Source organism: Tamandua tetradactyla, chromosome 11 (assembly GCF_023851605.1).
Source record: "Tamandua tetradactyla isolate mTamTet1 chromosome 11, mTamTet1.pri, whole genome shotgun sequence".
Lineage (NCBI taxonomy): Eukaryota > Metazoa > Chordata > Mammalia > Pilosa > Myrmecophagidae > Tamandua > Tamandua tetradactyla.
The window spans coordinates 84,920,058-84,938,385 of NC_135337.1; the positions used below are offsets into that span (position 1 = coordinate 84,920,058).

The 18,328-nt window shown below is 56.3% G+C and overlaps 3 protein-coding genes across 17 annotated transcripts; 1 reads left to right on the forward strand and 2 right to left on the reverse strand.

Moving 5' to 3' along the window:
* Positions 1-70: 70 nt before the first annotated feature.
* Positions 71-14,474, forward strand: LOC143650594 (acidic leucine-rich nuclear phosphoprotein 32 family member B-like). 11 transcript variants are annotated; one of them, XR_013159615.1, is made up of 6 exons: positions 2,174-2,401; positions 2,596-2,660; positions 5,835-9,977; positions 11,556-11,680; positions 12,976-13,132; positions 13,899-14,474. XR_013159615.1 is itself a non-coding variant. In XM_077121567.1 (4 exons), exons 2-4 carry the CDS (start codon positions 11,639-11,641, stop codon positions 13,979-13,981), a joined length of 282 nt encoding a protein of 93 aa, XP_076977682.1. In that variant the 5' UTR covers positions 71-2,166; positions 11,556-11,638; the 3' UTR covers positions 13,982-14,474. The 11 variants fall into 11 exon arrangements, 6 of the variants coding, with proteins under 6 accessions (XP_076977682.1, XP_076977681.1, XP_076977683.1 ...); XR_013159614.1 differs by having other exon boundaries at positions 2,174-2,660; XR_013159613.1 differs by having other exon boundaries at positions 2,596-9,977.
* On the reverse strand, positions 1,488-9,772 carry PRAM1 (PML-RARA regulated adaptor molecule 1). Of its 5 annotated transcripts, none has more exons than XR_013159610.1 (10): positions 9,588-9,772; positions 6,271-7,960; positions 6,118-6,184; positions 5,967-6,043; positions 2,763-2,820; positions 2,539-2,641; positions 2,229-2,395; positions 2,111-2,144; positions 1,990-2,024; positions 1,489-1,844 (listed from the first exon to the last, which is right to left on the reverse strand). XR_013159610.1 is itself a non-coding variant. In XM_077121549.1 (10 exons), exons 1-10 carry the CDS (start codon positions 9,588-9,590, stop codon positions 1,807-1,809), a joined length of 2,262 nt encoding a protein of 753 aa, XP_076977664.1. In that variant the 5' UTR covers positions 9,591-9,772; the 3' UTR covers positions 1,490-1,806. The 5 variants fall into 5 exon arrangements, 4 of the variants coding, with proteins under 4 accessions (XP_076977665.1, XP_076977664.1, XP_076977663.1 ...); XM_077121549.1 differs by having other exon boundaries at positions 1,490-1,844; positions 2,239-2,395; XM_077121548.1 differs by having other exon boundaries at positions 1,492-1,844; positions 2,233-2,395; positions 2,539-2,638.
* On the reverse strand, positions 13,764-18,148 carry ZNF414 (zinc finger protein 414). The gene is made up of 8 exons (XM_077121562.1): positions 18,012-18,148; positions 17,058-17,367; positions 16,592-16,699; positions 16,368-16,473; positions 15,472-15,815; positions 15,319-15,369; positions 14,702-14,875; positions 13,764-14,608 (listed from the first exon to the last, which is right to left on the reverse strand). The coding sequence occupies exons 1-8, from the start codon at positions 18,012-18,014 to the stop codon at positions 14,529-14,531; spliced, it is 1,176 nt and encodes a 391-aa protein (XP_076977677.1). The 5' UTR covers positions 18,015-18,148; the 3' UTR covers positions 13,764-14,528.
* Between the last annotated feature and the right edge of the window lie 180 nt (positions 18,149-18,328).

Genomic DNA, 18,328 nt, shown 5'->3' on the forward strand with positions numbered 1-18,328 from the left:
AGTTTTGGGAGTTCAAGCCACTTTCTTTCCTTGGAGCCATGATCACCAGTGTTCTCCCACTCCTGTCTGTGGCTCCTATGGGGGAAAATGTGTTCCCATTTCCTTCTTGTAACATATTGCAGGGCAAAGGCCTGTCTCCAAGCTTGTTTCCAGTTTTGTTTTTCTTTAAAACATAACAAGCAGTGGGTGAGTTTCTGTGTGTGTGTGTGTGTGTTCCCTCAAGAATTGGGTCCCACTCTGCACACGCACATGCACTTGGGATGGGTTTGTGGCCTGTGAGGAGCAGCTCTTGCTGGTTTTCTTAGGTGGATGTGGAGGGTTGCAGAGAGTAGGGAGTATCCTACTCATCTATATCTGCATTCTAGCTGGCTTTTTAAAATTTTTTATGTAATATATATTATATATTCACATACGATGTATTGGTATGTATTATATATTCATCATTCAAAGTGTACAATCAGTGGTTCATAATACTGTCATATGGCTGTATATTTATCATCACAGTCAGCTTTTTTCTTTTTCCTTTTTTGTGGAAACGTATATACAAAACAATAAACTTCAAAGCACATCTCAACAATTAGTTTGTAGAACAGATTTCAGAGTTTGGTATGGGTTACAATTCCACAATTTTAGGTTTTACTTCTGGTTGCTCTAAGATACTGGAGACTAAAAGATCAGTATTATTGAAAACTCATACTCATTTGTTAAACCCTGTCTTCTCTGTATAACTCCACCTTTGGTCTTTCTCCCACTTTTTAGGGGTATTTGGGCTATGGCTATTCTAGCTTTTTCATGTTGGAAGGGGCTGTCATTATTATGGAATAAAGAGATGGAACTAGCTGATGTTCTGGAGAGGCTGGGCCCTCTGCATTTCAGGAGTTCCCTGGTCCAGGGACCCATCTGGAGGTTATAGGTTACTAGAAAGTAATCAAAGTGCATGGAACCTTTGTAGAATCTTTTATAATGCCTAGGTGTTCTTTAGGGTTGGCAGGAATGGTTTTGGTTGGTGTTTAGCGAGTTTTGGTAGGTAGCAGTATCTTACTGAAGCTTGCATAGGCGTGACATCCAGAACAGTTTCTCAACTCTATTTGAACTCTCTCAGCCACTGATACCTTATTTGTTACACTTCTTTTCCCCCCTTTGGTCAGGGTGATATTGTTGACCCCATGCTGCCAGGGCCAGGCTCATCCCTGGGAGTCATCTCCCACACTGCCAGGGAAACTTTTATCCCTGGACATCATGTCCCACATGGGAGGGCAGTGATTTCACTTGCAGATTTAGGGTCAGAGAGAGGCCACATCTGAACCACAAAAGGTTGTTGTTGTTCAAGAGGTCCTCTGGAAGTAACTCTTAGGCATTAACTATATTATAGATAAGCTAAGTTCACCACGGTTCCACAGCTACTGCTGGTGGCTCTTTCCTTGCCAGACATGGTTGTCTGATTACAAGGAGTTCCACATTGAAGTCTAGACTGGAAACAGATCCCTCACCACCCTCTTCCTGCTGCACTTTTCTTCTTCCTTGCTTTTATTCCTGAGGAATGAGAGTTATGGAGTATGGGGCGGGGGACGACCTTGCAGAACACTTAATAGTTTGATTAGTAAGTTTCTTGCAGTTTTGCTTCTCTAAGTGTACCATTCTGGCAGGGAAAAAAAAAAAGACAAGCAGAGATGACTTTAAAGAGAGGCTTTATGTGGTTTGTGCCGATAAGCCTGCAGATGGGAGCCTGGACAGCTCAGTGAATACCAGGCTAGGATCCAGGACTCCTGGGTTGGTGGGTTGATTTGGCCCCCACTCCTACGAGCCTTATCGTCCCTGGGGGAGTGGTTGGCTCTCCAGAGGGTCTGCAGAGGAAGGATGGCTTCCAGTAATCCCTTCCCTCCCCCATAAGCAGGACAGCAAGCAGCCCTCGTCTGGGATGGGGGACATGGGCTTAATCCTTCCTAAGGTACCATGGTTTCTTCCAGTCTTCCCAGAGCGGCTACGTACCCCAAAAGCCGACATCGTCATACACCTCCGTTTCCCTGGGAAAGAGCATATTTGGGTCAGCGAGGGCCAGCCCAGCCTACTGCACTCCCACCCACCCACCCCCACCAGGCCTAGCACTCACAAGGGGAGGAGAGCTGTTCTAGGCACATACCCATCTGCGAAGAGAGAAGACAGAAGGTAAGTTCTGGGAGAACCAGTAGTAGCCCCCACCTCCCCAGCACTGCTTGGACTGGACTCACTCACACTTGCCCTTCGTGTCTCTGCACAGCATCTCTTCCTTGCTGGTGAACTCTATCACTTCCAGGATCTCCCCCCGGCGGATCCCCAGGTGCTTGCCACCCCCACGACGGGTTTTGGCATTGGGGTCGATCATCATCCTCGTATGAATCACAATCTCCCCCTCAAACTGGGGGTAAGATGTTAAGAGAGTGGTTTTGTTTGTGCAGTCACCCTGGGAACCCTTGTCCTCTGTCTGAGGGTGGAATTCATGGGGCATTGGTAGTCTGAACCCAACCCACCCAGGACTTTTGCTTGTCATAGTGCCCAAACCTTGAATTTCTTCCGAAATTCCCTCTCAGCTTTTTCCGCCTTCCTGATCTTCTTCAGGTCTGCAGGCAACAACTGCTGAGGCTGGGGGACCTTCTCCTTTCTTCTAAGGAATTGGGTTACTGGTGAGCAAGATGAGCTCCTCTCTGGGACCACCTTTCACTCTCCTCCCAAGAGCTTAGCCCCACCCTGTTCTGCCCTCACCCATCCCCTGTGCCCCACGTTACTTAGGCTCTGGGTCTTGTAGCGGCCTCCTGGAGACTTGCTGTGTAGATGGCACTTCATCTGGCGGCAGGCAGAACACTGAGTCAGGCAGGGACTAAGCTCAGCCCTTCTCTACTCTGGTGATTTAGTCTGTACTAAGGCTTTCCCTGGATTAGTTCACAAGAAAGCCCCCAGAATCCCGAGCCTTTGGGTGCCAGGTCCCCTTTTAGTCCTACCCTGATTGTTCTCCAACTCCTCTCGGGTTACGGAGTCTAGTGGATTGCCTTTCTTTTTTTTTTAGCTATGGTCACATTTTCAGATATAGTGGGAAGTGCTTAATGCATTCCAGTCCTCATAACCACTGTATGTGATTGTATATGATACTAGCATTTCCATATTAGTAATGAAGTAATAAAGGCCTAGAGAGGGAAAGCCAACTGTCCAGGCTCACACAGCAGTAAATGGTAGAGGTGGCATTTACTGGCAGGCGATTGAGGCCATTTCACTTCTGCTTCCTAGGGCAGGTTGAGTTCTGGGAATTGTAATGAGATTTGGGTGAAAAATAAAACAAAGAAAAGTGTTCCCTACAGGCGAATGAGCCTGCCTCTGTGAAAAGGGCCTTCTCTATGAGAAGGGTGGGATTCTTGGCTTGGCATGGCTGAAGATGGGACTCCCAGGGTCAGGACTGTCCTATGTCACCTCCCAGCAAGTGACCAGCCTTTAGGATATGAGCCCTACTGTCCAAGGGTAGGGCCTATAGCGAGAGCCTCGAACCCTGAGTGTGAAGGATCTGGAACTTACGGCGTCAGCTTTAGTTTCCTCTGTGAGCAACTCAAAGCATCACTCTCATCACTTAAGGCCAGTAGTTCCCTCTGACAAGGAACCAGTGGCCCACTGAAGAATAGTGTGTTTCTGAGGGCCCTGGCTTACCAGTCATGAGGGTGCAAGGCCTGTTCACTTTCGTTTCTAAGACTTAGGCTCTCAAAACAGCATCTTGTTTCTTCGGGACCTAATCCCTAGTTGTATCCTCAAAGGGATGGTGAGTGTACCCTGTTGGGGGCACAGACCTAACTCCCTTCAGGCAAGATGGGAGTTGCTGCCCTTTGAAGTTGCGAGGCTTGGGAATATTGGACCTCTTCTACCCACCTGCCACCTAGAAACTTCACTGGTCAATTTGCTCTTATCGTCCCAAACCATGGTGCTAGACATTCTGAATGTCTGTTAGCAAAGCCTGGACTTGGAACACTATAGAGACCCTGAAGTCATCCAAGAACCAGTTTCTGCTATTCCCACCTTTGAGACTTTTCACTGCAATTCACCCTTGCATTGGCTAAGTCAACCCAATGGAGCCGCTGCAGCACCTGCTCCCCACCTCTCCACAGCATTCAAGGTCACAAATAAGCCTGCCAGTAGTGGGTCTTGAAAACCAAGATTGATATCCAGTCCTTTGGCCCAAGTCGGAGAAAAAACACGGAGGACAGAAATCTAACTTATTTGCCTCAATCCAGGATCACATTCCAACTTCTGGACTCAGTCTTTGTCCTGGAAGATTTTGTTCAGTGCCCGCATGGGCTGTAATATGCTTGGTGTCTATGCTACGCTCTTCTGCCCCTCGAGGCCTTAAGCAGGATACTTGGCCTCACCCAGAATGCTGTTCCTCCCACTGCTCCCACCACTTTCAGAGGCTGCCCCAGCCATGGGAGTCACACAACCAGGAGCAGACCAACTCCTGCACTCCAGAGGTCTGGTACAGAGAAAGAACCTGGCTGCCTCTTTTAATTCTAAGACTGCTTCCTGGGCCCCTGGTGCTTCAAATCAGCTGCAGGAAAGAAAGTGTCCCTTGGCACTGTGGTGCAGTTATGGCCCTGTTGTGGCAGTGTGATCCCAAGTAGGCCATTTACATTCTGCCTTCTGGTGGCCTGCTCTGCCTGTTCTGGAGAGGTGGAGGAGAGGTGGGGATGAGCTGTTCCTAATCTCAGTAGGGGGTGGGCCTACTGAGCCTCCAGGGTTGCAGGAACTAGAGTGTCCAGGAGAAGGCTGGGACTTTTGGAACTGTTCCCTTCTCCATAGTCCTACATCTCCAAGATCGGTCCCCAGACTAAGCCACAGAGCCTCCTCCAAAGCGGAAGGAGAAAGGGAGCCCTGCCTGGAGGCCCATCTTAGGCTATGTGCTAACTGGAAGGTGTTGCAAAGCTCCTGGGGAAAGGCCCCAGAGAAGCACAAGGGGCCCAGGAAGGAGCCTTAGAACTAAGGAGGCAGCTGAGTTCCTTTTCTGTATCAGGACCTTTGGGGTCAGTGTGGGGAGAGTGGTAGTATTCCAAAGGCTGAGGGAAAACTCATATGAAGGACAAAGGGCAGGAGGGGGAATGGGGGCAAGAGTGAATCTAGGAGCAGCTTGAGTTTCAGCTGTGCTGTTTCCTGGCCATGTGAGCTTGCTCAAGACACTTCTCAGTTCCTCAAGCTCCCGCCTCTGTAAAATGGAGATGATCTGTAAGATGTGTCTAGGTGGTGGTGCCAATATGGCAACAGGCATGTAAAGTGGTCCCCACCAGGACAGAGACTCAGGACAAGGAAGAGGAGGGCCCTTGGGAGACCCAGCAGAGACTATGGCTCAGGAAAGCAGGTCTTCATAGGGGGCTGGGCAGAGGGAGAGAGCAACTTGGTGACCTGGAACTTGGGGCCACAGACTGGAAGAGTGGGAGACATTCCTCAGGCCCCTGAACATAACTGTTCTACACATGGAACCGGGCATTTTTCTCCTGCACACTGCTCTTTTCTCTTGTGTTCCCAGCTCAGAGTTGGTTCCCCCCTGTATCCACAAGTGTTAGGTTCAAAACTTGGGGCTTATCCACATGGATAAGGAGGATAGCTCCCTCCTGCCTAAATCCACTCCAAGTCTTGCTAGTGGCTTTTTACCTCAGGATTCTTCCACAGTTCTCCCTGAATTCTGCCAAATCACTCTGTGCCAAACCATAGTCTAACAAGAGCCTTCCCACTGACTGTTGGTTCTGGGCTCCCCTTCCAAACCCGTTCCTCCCACCAGGAACTGGCATGGCCTTTCTAATAGGCTCCCTCCCCTGCTGCTTTCTCCCCAGATGCTGTCAGGGAGATGAATGGTTGCTTGGCATTACACCAGGAGCCAGGGAGAATGTTTCACAGGTGCCTGGGGCAGGCTGGGTCTGGCTGTGGGCCACAAGGAGGTGCCCCAGGCCCTGTACCCAACAAACCTGTGCTCTTGGGACTGGGTCTTGTATCATCTGTGGGCTCCACGTCATCATAGAGCTCATAGATCTCATCTGGATCCCTGAAAGGAGACAGAGATGAGGCCTCTTCCAGCCCCGCTGCCTGGGCCTGTCCGCCTTTCTCTCCCACACTCACTGCGGGATGTCTTCTGATTGTCGGGCCTGGAATATGGTCCCAGCAGAAGAGCGAGTCCTCTGGAGAGCTGTTGGAGAGAAGAGCAGGAGAGAGGGAGGCAGGCACCGCCAGGGAGCCCCACCTCCCTCTTTGGTCTGTGCTACCCTGACTCACCTGCAGCTGCCACCAAGGGTCTCCGAAAGCTCTTGACATCTGCAAGGCCTGGGGGCAGCGGGGGCTTGGCTGGAGGGGGTCCCAGACTGCTGGCAGGGGGCAGAGGCCTCCGCCGGGGTGGGTAGCTGGATTTGAGGCCCAACCTGGACCCTCCACTGTGAGCAAGGGCCCCTAAACTCCGTCGCCCAAATGAGTGGGACATCCCAGGGACTCCAGGACCAGGGCTGAGCGGGAACCTGGGACCGGAGCCCTTGATAGCAGCGGGCAGGGAGCTCTCAGAAACTGAACCAGGGAGTAGGGGCTTTCTGGGGACATCACCAAAGAACTCAGCCTGCAGACGTTTCTTGGCCAGTGCATTGGCCTCAGGCTGTGAGAACTTGCGGGGTGGCCCTCGGCCCTCGGGCTGTGGGAACTTCCCAGGAAGTATGTTAAACATGGGCTCTGAGGATGTCCTGGGGAGGGTACTTGGCTCGGGCTGTGGGGGCTTCTTGTGAAGGAGTGGTTTGAACTCAAGCTGTTGGGACCTCTTGGGAAATACACTGAACTCAGGCTCTGAGGATGTCCTGGTAAGGTCACCGAACTCGGGCTGCAGGAGCCTCTTGGGGAAGTCACTCTGGTGAGGCTGTAGGACCTTTTTGGGAAATGCACTGAACCCGGGTTTTGAGGATGGGGGGTGGAGCTCAGTGGACTCGGGCTTCGAGGGCATTGAGGGGACCTCACAGGAGTTGGGCTGTGTCAGGGACTTCTTAGGGGGCTTTCTGGGAGGCTCATTGATCTCAGGCTGTGGGGGCTTCTTGGGAAAAGTACTAAAGTCAGGCAGTGAGGGCTTTGGAGTGGCTTCGCTGGCCTCAGGCAGCCGGAACTTCCTGGGGAATGGACTGAACTTAGGTTCTGTGGGTGGTCTGGTGGAGTCGTTGAGCTCCAGCTGTGGGGGCTTCTGGGGAAATGTGCTGGGCTCCGGCTGTGGGGGCTTCTGGGGAAATGTGCTGGGCTCCGGCTGTGGGGGCTTCTGGGGAAATGTGCTGGGCTCCGGCTGTGGGGGCTTCTGGGGAAATGTGCTGGGCTCCGGCTGTGGGGGCTTCTGGGGAAATGTGCTGGGCTCCGGCTGTGGGGGCTTCTGGGGAAGTGTGCTGGGCTCCGGCTGTGGGGGCTTCTGGGGAAGTATGCTGGGCTCCGGCTGTGGGGGCTTCTGGAGAAATGTGCTGGGCTCCGGCTGTGGGGGCTTATGGGGAAATGTGCTGGGCTCCGGCTGTGGGGGCTTATGGGGAAATGTGCTGGACTCCGGCTGTGGGGGCTTCTGGGGAAACGTGCTGGGCTCTGGGGGCTTCTGAGGAACCTCACTAAACTCGGGCTGTGGGGGTTTCTTGGGAAATGGACTGGCCTCAAACTGTGGGAACTTCTTGGAGAGTTCACGGGAGTCGGGTTTGGAGGGCTTCCTGGGAAGATCAGTGAACTCAGATTGCAGGGGCTTCCTGGGGAAGGCACCAAACTCGGGCTGCAAGGGTTTCTTGGGGACTGCACCAAACTCAGGTGGTGAGAGTTTCCTGGGGTGCTCGCTTGACTCAGGCTGTGGAAACTTCTTTGGGAGTTTGTTGAACTCGGGCTTTAGAGATTTCCTGGGGGGTTCACTGGACTCGGGCTGAGAGGCCTGGAACTTTGCTTGGAGGCTCCGGAAGCCCTGATGGCTCTCCTGCAGGACAGGGAGCTAGTCAGGCTGGGACTCCTGTACATCGAGGGTCACTGAGAGGCAGATGTGGGAATATACATGCGTGTGCACACACACATCCACCCTTAGACTTGCTCCTCTTCCCTGACCTTGGCCTCATCGCTTTTGGCTGAGGTTTCCCACAGTTTCATCTCCAGGCTCCTGTAAACTACATCCCCCCAGTTTCCCCTACCCTCCCCACTCTGGTGTCCAATACATCCCAACCTCTCCATCGGTGCTGAGCTACCCATATGCCTCCCAACACTGCTGCTCCCTCAGTCCTTCCTTTTGTCGGATAACCTCTGAGCTCCCCTGACTGCCTCATTCTTCTGCACCCTAAATCCCCAACCCCTTCTAACTTTATTTGGAATCCAACCGCTTCTCACCTCGGCCACTGCCATCATCCCAGGATCATCCTAACAGCATCCTTCCCGGTCTCCTAGCCCCTGGCTCCCACCCTCCCTCTCACCATCCCTGCTCAGTCCCCCCCACAGCAGCCAGAGGAAGCCCCTAGTTGGTTCGTGCCTCTGCTCAGAATCCTGCAAGGGGTCCTCATCTCCCCGCAGTAAAAGCCCAGATTTCATAAAGGTCTCTCCCAACCCCAATCTCAGTTCCCCCTCCTGCCTCCTTGTTGGTCTTTGAACATTTGAGCACTTCCCCATCCCATCTCAGGGTCTCTGCACTTGACCTTCCTCTCTCCTGGGACATAACTTCCCCACCTTGTGCTTCTCTCCTCTTCCTCCTTCATCTCTCTGCTCCAAATGTCCTTATTAGATGTGCCATCCTCAGTTACCCTACTTTAAATCAATTCCCTCTTCTCAGCACTCCACACACTGTTTCTTTTACACGCACATGCACATGCGCACACATACTGGTAGACAGACTGACACATAGGCATCAACTGTGGTACACTGAGTATGTATGTCCCAGGCACCCTCGCAACCAGCCCCGTGAGCTTGATCATGGATGCCAAGAGACAGGCAGATGCACAAGTAGGCCAGGTCCTCTCTGACCTACAAGTTCTCCCACACGTGGCTTCGCCTGGGGTCAGCGAGTTAGGGGGAAGAGGACAGAAATGTGCCGGAAGGACCCACCAGGCCTTTGCTCCTCTGTGCATTTTTCCCCATCCAGAGGATGGATTAGGGTCACCCCTTGGAAAGACTGCCTTTTAAGGCTACTTCCCTACTGGGTGGGTCAAGGCAAGGACTCTGAGGTGACCATACAGTCAGATAAGTCACGGTCAGTGGGTCATGACCCTGGGGAAGGGCAGGTGGGGGTGGTGGGAGCCTGACCCACTTTGACTCCACAGAGGAAGCTTATCTGCCTGCTATCAGTTCATGTTGGCCTGGGGGCAGGGGAGTGGCTTCAGACTGTCCCATCTGGACCATAGGCCCTTTGGAACCCGAGCTGTCCTGGGGGAGGGGGCGGGGCGGGTGTCTCCACTGCTCCGTGCCTCTGGGCCTTTTCATGAGGCATCCCTGTTTGCTGAACTTCGTTCCCAGTTCTCTTTTGCCTGTCCTGTCTTGGACAATCCAATTTCCATGTGCTCCACCCCTTACCTCTGGCAGGTGCAGAGATCTCCTAGGGATTGGGAACTTGGGGACTCACTCACCATGGCTGCAAGTAGGTGATGGGCGATGGGGTGAGTGGGACCCAAGCTGAGTCTGCTGTCTTCAGGAAGTTAACTGTGGCTTCTGCTTCACCGGCCAGCACACAGGGTGGGGGCTGCCGGTGGAGTGGGGCGGGCAGAGGAGGAAGGAAAGGGGGTGGGGACTGCCCTAGCCAGTTGCCAGATACTGCTGGTTGCTTCTAACCCCCTTGAGCTCCCGTCCCACTTGCTACTGACCCTGAGCTTCGGGCCTCAACTGAGTCGCAAGTTTCTTGACTGTCTGCTATCCCCCTCCCCATACCCTGCTTGTCCTGGATTTGGGGATGGCAGGGAGAACTGGATGCCAGACGTGATGGCTTCCTGCCCCCCAAGGGGGACCTCCGAAAGGACCTGGTCAGAGCTGGGGCTTGGGAGGCCGCTGGGGAGGCTGGGAGATCCAAGGGGGGGGGGGGGGTCTGATGGGGAGGCCCCATCTGTTTGCCCTTCTTGCTTCATCTGCCTGCCTCATTTCAACACTTCCCCGTGGGCCAATTCCCAGATCTGAGCTGGACTTCCCTGTTATAGGAACTGCCTGTGAGGCCCCTCAGCAGATGAGCCAGCCGCAGCGGGGCAGGGCTGGCACGCGGGACAGAGGGCTGGCAGACTCGGTGGTGGGTGGGTGGTGTCAAATTCCTGACCCTGGGGAGGGGTTTCTGAGGACACCCCATCACTCCAAAAGACAAGAAGATTGGGAGGAAAACTGAGACAGAGTGGGAGGTCAGCAAAGAAGTGATGGCAGTGATTAAGACCAGTACTATTAGAGAATGGAGGCTGGCTTTCTTTTTTGTCTCCTTGTATTTTGAAGTCGTTGCCTTTTTAATCAGAGATACGGTATTCCAAGCACAAGCCTCTTTACAAAGCCTTTTCTTTTCGGCTTGGGCAGCAGTTGAGGAGTCGTGGATGCTAAGGGCATTTCAGCATGTGATTGTGAACACTGCATCCAAACAGCCCAGCACAACTCTGACTCCCGGGCCCAAGAGTGCTGGGGTGGGGGTGGGGTGCCTCCCAGCAAGGGCTTTCTTGAGCTTATTTAAACATGGAGGCAGGGAAGGTGGGTTGGTTGTCTTGAGGAACTTGCATTCTGAGCAGGAGCCCTTCAACTGCTTGCTCTGCAGAAGGGAAAACAAATGTGCCTTTTTGCTTGGAAATCTGCTTTAAAAGCACAGCTTCGGGATTCTGGAGCCTCTGCACTGCATGGGGTGACCCATGAAGGCAGGGAAGACGAAGTCTGGGCCCTCTTGGGATCTGTCGCACCAGCTAGCACAGGCTGATCATAAGAGGACAGCATATAGTGTTTGGTGAGAGAGGGAATGAATGAAAGAACAAGCAATTAGTAGTTGAGAGCATACATTAGGTGCTCAGTGAAGGTAAGCTGGGGGACAGAATGATAGCTGGCGACTTCCCAGGCTCCCAGCCCAGCCACTCCTGGGCATTTCCAGCTCCAAACTCATAGGGATGGCGTCCCTCAAGGCCCACTCCCTGCTTCCAGACAGGACTCCCTGGGGCAAGTCCCTGTGTTGCCTGCAGGGGCCCCAGCAGGTGGGGGTGGCTGCGCAGGCTCCCCCTCACCTCCTCTTTGTGTGGACAGCAGTTCCCGCAAGAACAAGCGGCTCCATTTGGAGCTGTGTTCCCGGAAGTCCAGAAAAGTGAGCGCAGGCTGAGCTCTGCCTTGGGAAGTGGAGGTTGTGTGGGGCATGGGTTCGGAACTCTGCGGGCTGGGGAGGGGTCTGGGTATTGGGGTGCCTGGGATCTGAGCCCTCGGTGTGAGAAGGTCCACTGTGCATAAGAGCTGAAGCCGGCATGACAGATCCCCGCGCAGGAGCCCCAGCACCTGCTGGGCTTGAGGCTAGTGGGGGTGGGTGGAGGTCGGACCAAGTTCAGGAGCGGGGTCTGGGGATGTGTGCCCAGTAGCTTCCACCTTCTCCCTTCCAGCCCGGGGTGAAGGTAACCGAGCCACCACCCACAGGTGACGGAGCTGGTCCTGGACACCTGCTCAGTGAGGCACACGAATCAACATGAACCTGCTTCTCTGGCCAGCCTTCCCATGCATGGAGCAGGTTGGTGTATGCAGGGATCGGGACTGCACTCGCCTCTCATTCATGTTCTCCAGGGCGCCCCTTCCTGGACTCAGCCTTTGGGACATCCTGGAGTTGGTGGTGGGATGTGTCTCTCCATAGGGTCATGGCTTGGCCAGAGGAAGGGCAAGGGCTGCAGGAGCCCAGAAGGGAGTGCTGGGGTCAGGAAAGGAAGGCTTCCCATAGAAGCATACAAAGGCAGGAGTGAGTGAGGATGGGGTGAAGGTTGGATGTAGTTTTTGGAGTGGATGGGGTGGTTGCTGGAGTCCAGGTCATGACCCAGCTCCCAAGGCAGAGTTCCAGCTGGCTCCAAGGGCAGTGGGGAGCTGGGAACTCATAGTCCCGAGGGAAGGGCAGCTCTGTGTACACAGGTGCAGGGGAGGGTCCTGGACCAAGGTGTTGACTCTGGGTCTCCCTGGAAAGGCACAGACAGGTTATTTGGGAAGTAGCATTACCCGGATTTTTGGGTGCCTGAAAGAGGGGCCTGATGCAGGGATCAGGGTTGGAGGCCTGGTGCACAAGAAACACAGAGCCCATCCCCTGGAGATGACGAAGAACCTGGGGCTAGAACCGGGGGAACAAAAATCCCAGGCCCGTGGGAGTCCGGGAGAGGGGAAGGAGCCCCACAGGCCTTTCTGCCTGAGAGTCAGCAGGGCTACATGTGCCCAGCTTCTGGGGTGGTGCCCAGTGGGTGAGTTTTGCCTGACATGGAAGTGGACCTGGCTGGTCAGGGCTTACTTAGTTAATTTCCCCTTCTGGCCTCACCCCATTGGTCAAATGGGCCCTTGAGCCTGTTTCCCTTCCTCTCCCAGTTCTTGGGAGGATCCCAGGCAGGATGGGTTGGTTGGGTGAGTGAGGGATGTGGCTAACTAACTCAGCAGACATATCCCAACCCCTCTCCGTCTCTCCCAGACACCACCCCCCTTTTTTAACCCTTACAAGGACCAAGTTTTCAGGACTAGGGAGGGTTGATCTTCCTCAAGGTAGCACAGTCATGGCTCCAAAGCCTCTGGCTGAGAAGGCAGGAGCTCAGAATCAGAAGGTCTTATGGCCCATTCAGCCCCAAAGCTGGGGTTGAGTGACAACTGCTTTAGAAGGGACCTGGTGGTGTGGGCAGAATGGACACCTGGCCTGACACACCTGAATCTCAGAGGCAGCTATCACAGCCCTGAAGGCCTGGGTGAGGCCTTCAGAGTGGAGCGGGATGGCAGGCAGCCCCCATGACCAGGTAGGCCATGTCCTAAGGGCACCTGGATCCCCTGTCCTGCTCCTCACAGAAATGGAGGGGCCTGTGGAGCCTGGACCTGTTCAACCGCGAGGTAATGCTGCAGCTGCTGCCCCTGCTCGTCTACCTGGTTGGCTTCGATGCTGGGGACTGTGAGGTGCCCAACTCTGAGGCTGAGGCTGACACATTAGCAGAGGACAGGCAGTACGGTAAGGGGCAGACAAGAAGAGTTTGGAAGGGTGGGGCTGCGGATCCAGCCCAGGGATGACAGGTGTCTTGTTAGCTATAGACACAGAAGCTGAAGACAAGAATAGACAACTCAGGAGGCCTCAGAAAATGAGGTCAGGGGAAAGGAAAGGGATTGGATGAGGTGGGGAGAGGCTGGGGAGGTGCTCAGGTCCTTGCTCAGGGGTGTCTCTGCTCCTTAGGAGGATGAGATGAAGAGGACATAGAAGGAGATGGTTAGTGTGGTCCTGGGAGTGGGTGGGTGAGGAGACTCAACCAGGGGCCTTGTGGTCTACTAGATCCGTGTCTTCATTTGGAGGGCCACGGGGAGCCAATGGATGGTACAAGACAGGGGAGGGGTGCAACTGGATTTATCCTTTACAGAAGAGACCCCTGTGTTTCCAGGGGCTCTCAGGCTGGAGAAGGGCATGAGGGGTAGCTGTGGGTACCTGAAGAGGGGGAGTTCAGGCCCAGGCTGGGGGGCCATGGGGGCTGGTGAGAAGGGGATGGATGGGAACAAGATAGAGGCAGAGGTAAAACCACCATCCAGCAGGTACACAGGACTTCCATGCTCAGGAGCCATGGCCAGCTGGGTTCTGCTGAAGCAGGGCTAGGGCAGCAGTGTGGCACCAGATTTCATGTCATCTTGGCTTGGCTTTCATGACTGGAAAGAGGACAGATTGGGGAGGGGGAAGGAGGGAGCCAAGGCTCCCCAGGACTGGCCTGACCCCTTCCCTTCTCCCTCCTCAGAGCTGGGCCAGTGGGGGAACACAGAAGAAGGCAGCAGGGGACAAGGGCGTGGAGGATGTGAGCAGCAGGAAGACCAGGCCTGAACCCCATCCAGCCTGACCCCAGCAAAGGATTCTCCCTTCCTTAGGAGTCTGCACTGGCCTTAGGATATGGGGAGCTGCAGCCTGGGCCAACCCCAGCACTTTCTCAGCACCAGCCGCCTACCATATCCTCCTGAGTCGTGGAATTAAAAAAAAAAAAAAAACTGGAAATTCCATCCTATCTGGTTTCTGGAAATCATAGGGCAAGACAGTGGCCCAGATGAAGCGGGTGGCATGGGACTTGGAGACCTGGGCTCCAGTGCTGAGGTGCAACACAGGTGGGCTGTGAGGATGCAGCTGTACCCACAGAATGGCCTCGAGGAGCTCTCTCCCAAGCCATGAGCTCCCCAGGACTGCTACACCGTGGCCCACTGTGTGGGTGAAGACTGCAAAGGCAAGGGACCCAAACATGGCACAGCCCTGCTCATCAGCTCCTTTATTGTGCCCCCCTCCCTCATCTCCTCAGCCCCCCTCAAATTACAAAATTGCCCACAAACCATGACGTCTCTCCTTTCACTGTCCCCCCCTACCCCCATCCATGCGGCCCTGTTCAGAGTGGCGAGAAAACTGGACACTCTCCCTCGGACAGCAGCGGCGGTGGCGATACCATGGGTGCGAGCGAGGCTGGGTCTGGATGGGGCAGAAGAGGGGGTGCCTGGGTCTCAGCGGCGCTTGGCGCTGCAGCCCTCATGTCCTCCCCACCCGCGGGGTCCAGGACCTTACCCGCCGGGGCTTCAGGGCGCGGCGGCCCAGGCGCTGGAGCCACAAGGGCGGTGGGGCGGTGGTCCTCCAGGTGTAGCGTCATTGCAGGGCGCGAGGCCGTGGAGAAGGCGCACTGCATGCACGAATAGCGGCCGCGCGTGTGTTCCCACACGATGCGGCTTGGGGCCGCGTGCCCTGTGGGCAGGCGGGACCCGTCATTTCAGGGACCCCAACCCGGAGGACCCATCTACCCGGGAGGATGGTGGACTTGGGCGAGGCAGACCTCCCCCTGCCAGCTCCTCGGCGCCGGGGCTGGCCTGGCTGGATCCGAATCTCTGGCTGTTTACTACTGGGACTAGGGGGTGCCAAGCCTAGCTTATTCGCGCGCCCCCCCCCCCCATCCCCGGTTTCACTGAAGCGGGAAAGAACGGCTCCGAGCTGAACCGGGCGCGCGTTTTATGCAGAAAAGTCGGCGAGGAGGAAAGCGCAGGTGTCGGGAATTTTTAAATCCTGTATTTCGGGGGCATTCCCGGTCATCTGGCAAAGGCGCGGGCCCTGCCAACCTCGCAGCATACACCAAGGCCCAGCCAGGCACGTCAGAGCCCCTCCATCCCTCCCTGCTGGTCACCTGCACGCACCTGAGGGCACCTCGGAACCGCCCTGGGGTCTTCTGGGGCTGCCCCCAGCACCTGAAGTGAAAAGGACGGATCAAAGTCAGAGGTTAGAGTTGGGAGGAGTAGGTGGGCGCGCTCCTGCCCCCGCGCCTCCAGGCGGCCCGTCCCCGCACTCACCTTGGCTCTTTTTCCAGACAGCGGCACTGGAGGCTGGCGGCCCAGGCGCGGCGGCCAGGAAGGGGCGCAGGCGTGGGGGGCTTAGGCCGAAAGGTGTGGGGTTCAAGTAGGGCAGGAAAGGCCCCGTAGGGGCAGGGGCGGGGGTCGTGAAGGGCTCGAGCAGCGGGAACTGCAGGCTCGGCGCCGACAAGGGGTCGGACTCCGGGGGGCGCTCGGGCGCTGGCGGCTCCTTGTCCAGAGCAGGGGGTGGTGGCGGGGCTGGGCTCTGCGCATGCTCGGCGCAAACATGCAGATGCTTGAAGAGCGAGCGATGTGTGCGGAAGCGCAGGAGGCAGTTTTCACACCTGGAGACAGGGCACAGGGTGGGGCTCAGTTTCCTGGGCGACAAGGGGGGGTTTATCCGATGCCACCTGGGGGCCTCCCTTGGAAGCGTGGGAAGGGAACCTGGACCCAATTTCCAGGTGGCAGTTCCTCCACCTCCGAGCAGGGTTTGGGGGTCTTGCCTTAATCGCCCCTCGCTACTATGGCTGTGACCCTTCCGGACCCTCTGGGTTGTAGCCCTGAGAAAATGAGAACGTCTCAAGCTTGATTTAAGACTTTCCACTTGGGGGTAATAGCGGGATTGGGCGGGGTTCCATCCACGCATGGCCTCCCCACTTCTGGGCTCCGCCCACCCGGCCACTGCACTAGGTTCCCAGAATAAAGACCAGGTCGAATCACAGGAAGCAAGTCTCTTCTAGGCAGGTAAGGGCGGAGCTTGCCCGAGGCCTCACCCACCGCCGGACCTACCCCACCCCAGCCCCCAAGTCTCGGTAGCTAGTTACACCAGGGTTGGGCGGAGCCGCCTGGGGCATAACAGTGGGGCGGGGTGGCGGGGGTGAGGATCAGGGTCTCACTTGAAGTAGCGATTGGGCTTGTAGTGAAGCTTGCCGTGTGCCACCAGCTCCTGCATGCTGGGGAAGGTCTCCGTGCAGCTCAGAGCAGAGCAGCGGAAGAGCTTACCTGGCCAGAGGCAAGGCAAATCAGTGGGTGGGATGGCCCAGACCCTCCTGCGCCTCTGCCTACCCCCCACCCTAATATCTCCCACCCTATCTCCTCCCCATACCTGCCCCGGCCCTACCTTCCAGGGACTGTGTGGGTGGGCAGTGGGTGCGCAGGTGCTGTGCCAGATCACGCACGCTGGGGAAACTGAGGCAGCAGCCAGGACTGGAACAGGGTACCTGCTTTCCTACAGGACGCACAAGGGGGTCACCCATCTCTTCCCTGCTGATGCTGACCCCCGCCCCCCCATCACTGGACTTGACCCAAGCAGGCACAGATGAGACTGGAATTACCCTGCTCATTGCCTATTGAGACCTTTACCCTCTGCCTTCCCCGGCAGGCACCTGAGCTGTCAGTGGGCAGGGGCTGGGTTGGCTTGACCCATGTCTGTACCCCAGCCTGGCATACAGCTGTGCTTGATAAATGGTGATACACATCTCTCTGGATGGGCCCCAAGTATGGAGAGATCCTGCATTCCTAACTCCTACTGTCTCAGGGCCTGTGACCTCTACCCCCCAAGCCCAGAAGGTCCCATCGCAGGACACCTGGTGGTGGGCGTCGTCTGGGAGGCCGCAGGTCCTCAATGGTGACGGAGACTGTGCTGCCAGGGCTGGCTCCAGGGCTAGGCTGGCTTCTGTCTGGGACTGGGGAGGCACCTTGCTGGGTCCCCCCAGGTCCTCCACGTCCCCATGCTGGGGGTGTGGCTGTCTGATCAAGGCCTGTCTCCTCCCCTATGGAGGAGATGACGGCGGCGGCTGCAGCCACAAGTGGGGACAACACCTCCTTTTCAGTGTCACTGGAGCTAGGCTCAGCAGTGGCAGGCATGTCCAGACTGGGCCCCACGGTTTCCTCCTCCTGGTAGAAGGAAGAAGGCGAAAGAAGCCCTCTGTGTGGACTATTCAGAGAATCCCTACCGCCCCGCCAAGACCACTGGGCTCAACTTTCCAGAAACAGTCATTGCCCCTGAGACATTACCCAGCCAGCCCCCAACGCAAGAAGTTACCATCAAGAGAGGGCACCACTTATGTCCTTATCCCCTGGCGAGAGCTAATCACCCCTATGAGGAAAGTATTCCCCGCCCACCTCCTTGTGCTGCTGGGGGCGCCATACGCAGCAGAGGCGTGGCCTAGAGGTAGTAGGCATGGCAAGAGCGATGAGGGCGGGGCTCTGGCTGGGCGGGACTAGCAAGATACTGGCAGGACCAGAGTGGCCAAGTGGAGCGTCTGGGGACGTGTCACACAGCTTGCGCTCAAGTTATGCGCAGACGAATTTGGTGGTGCTGGGGTGACCGGATGTTAAGCTTGGGGGCGGAGTTCGGGCCTTGTGGGCGTGGAAGCAGGCCCGGAAGTAGGGGTAGGGTGCTCGTCGAGTGACAGCCAGCAGCAGGAGAGTGCCCGGATGTGGGGGCGGGGTCGACTACAGGGTGCGCGCGAGACGGAGCCACTCCCCTCCAGTCCACGCTGTTCCACCACGCCCACGTTCCCCGGCGCCGCGCTCACCATCCTCGACCCGGCTCGGCTTCTTTGTCCGGCGGCTCCGGTGGCTCCTGCGGCGGTGGTGGCGATTCTCGGCGGCGCGAGAGCGACCTTACGTCGGCGCCATCTTCCGCCCACTAGCTCTCGCGAGAGTTGGAGCGGGACCGGGTGGGTGGGGCGGGGCCTAATCGGGCACTCCGCTAGGGGGAGGGGCCTGAGAACCAACCCCCTCTTGGATCGCAGCGTGGGTTCTGGCGCGAGCTTGCAAGCCGGGGGCAGTCGCAAAAGGCACCTTTAAGACCGACCGTGCGCAGAGATCCCGGGTGGGGAGCCTCTCCGGG

Bases quoted from the DNA above. Each gene is read 5' to 3' on its own strand.
- ZNF414 (XM_077121562.1), bottom strand. The intron at 16,700-17,057 runs GTGTCCTGCGAT...TGCGTCCTGTAG, and splicing joins CAGACGACGCCCACCACCAG to GAAAGCAGGTACCCTGTTCC. The intron at 15,816-16,367 runs GTGAGACCCTGA...CCCTGTCTCCAG, and splicing joins AAGCCCAATCGCTACTTCAA to GTGTGAAAACTGCCTCCTGC.
- LOC143650594 (XM_077121567.1), top strand. From the start codon at position 11,639: ATGAACCTGCTTCTCTGGCCAGCCTTCCCATGCATGGAGCAG. The intron at 11,681-12,975 runs GTTGGTGTATGC...TGCTCCTCACAG, and splicing joins CCTTCCCATGCATGGAGCAG to AAATGGAGGGGCCTGTGGAG. The intron at 13,133-13,898 runs GTAAGGGGCAGA...CTCCCTCCTCAG, and splicing joins AGCAGAGGACAGGCAGTACG to AGCTGGGCCAGTGGGGGAAC.
- PRAM1 (XM_077121547.1), bottom strand. The intron at 2,396-2,538 runs GTTTGGGCACTA...TCTTACCCCCAG, and splicing joins AATTTCGGAAGAAATTCAAG to TTTGAGGGGGAGATTGTGAT. The intron at 1,845-1,989 runs GTACGTAGCCGC...CTTCCTCTGCAG, and splicing joins TGACGATGTCGGCTTTTGGG to ACCCTCTGGAGAGCCAACCA.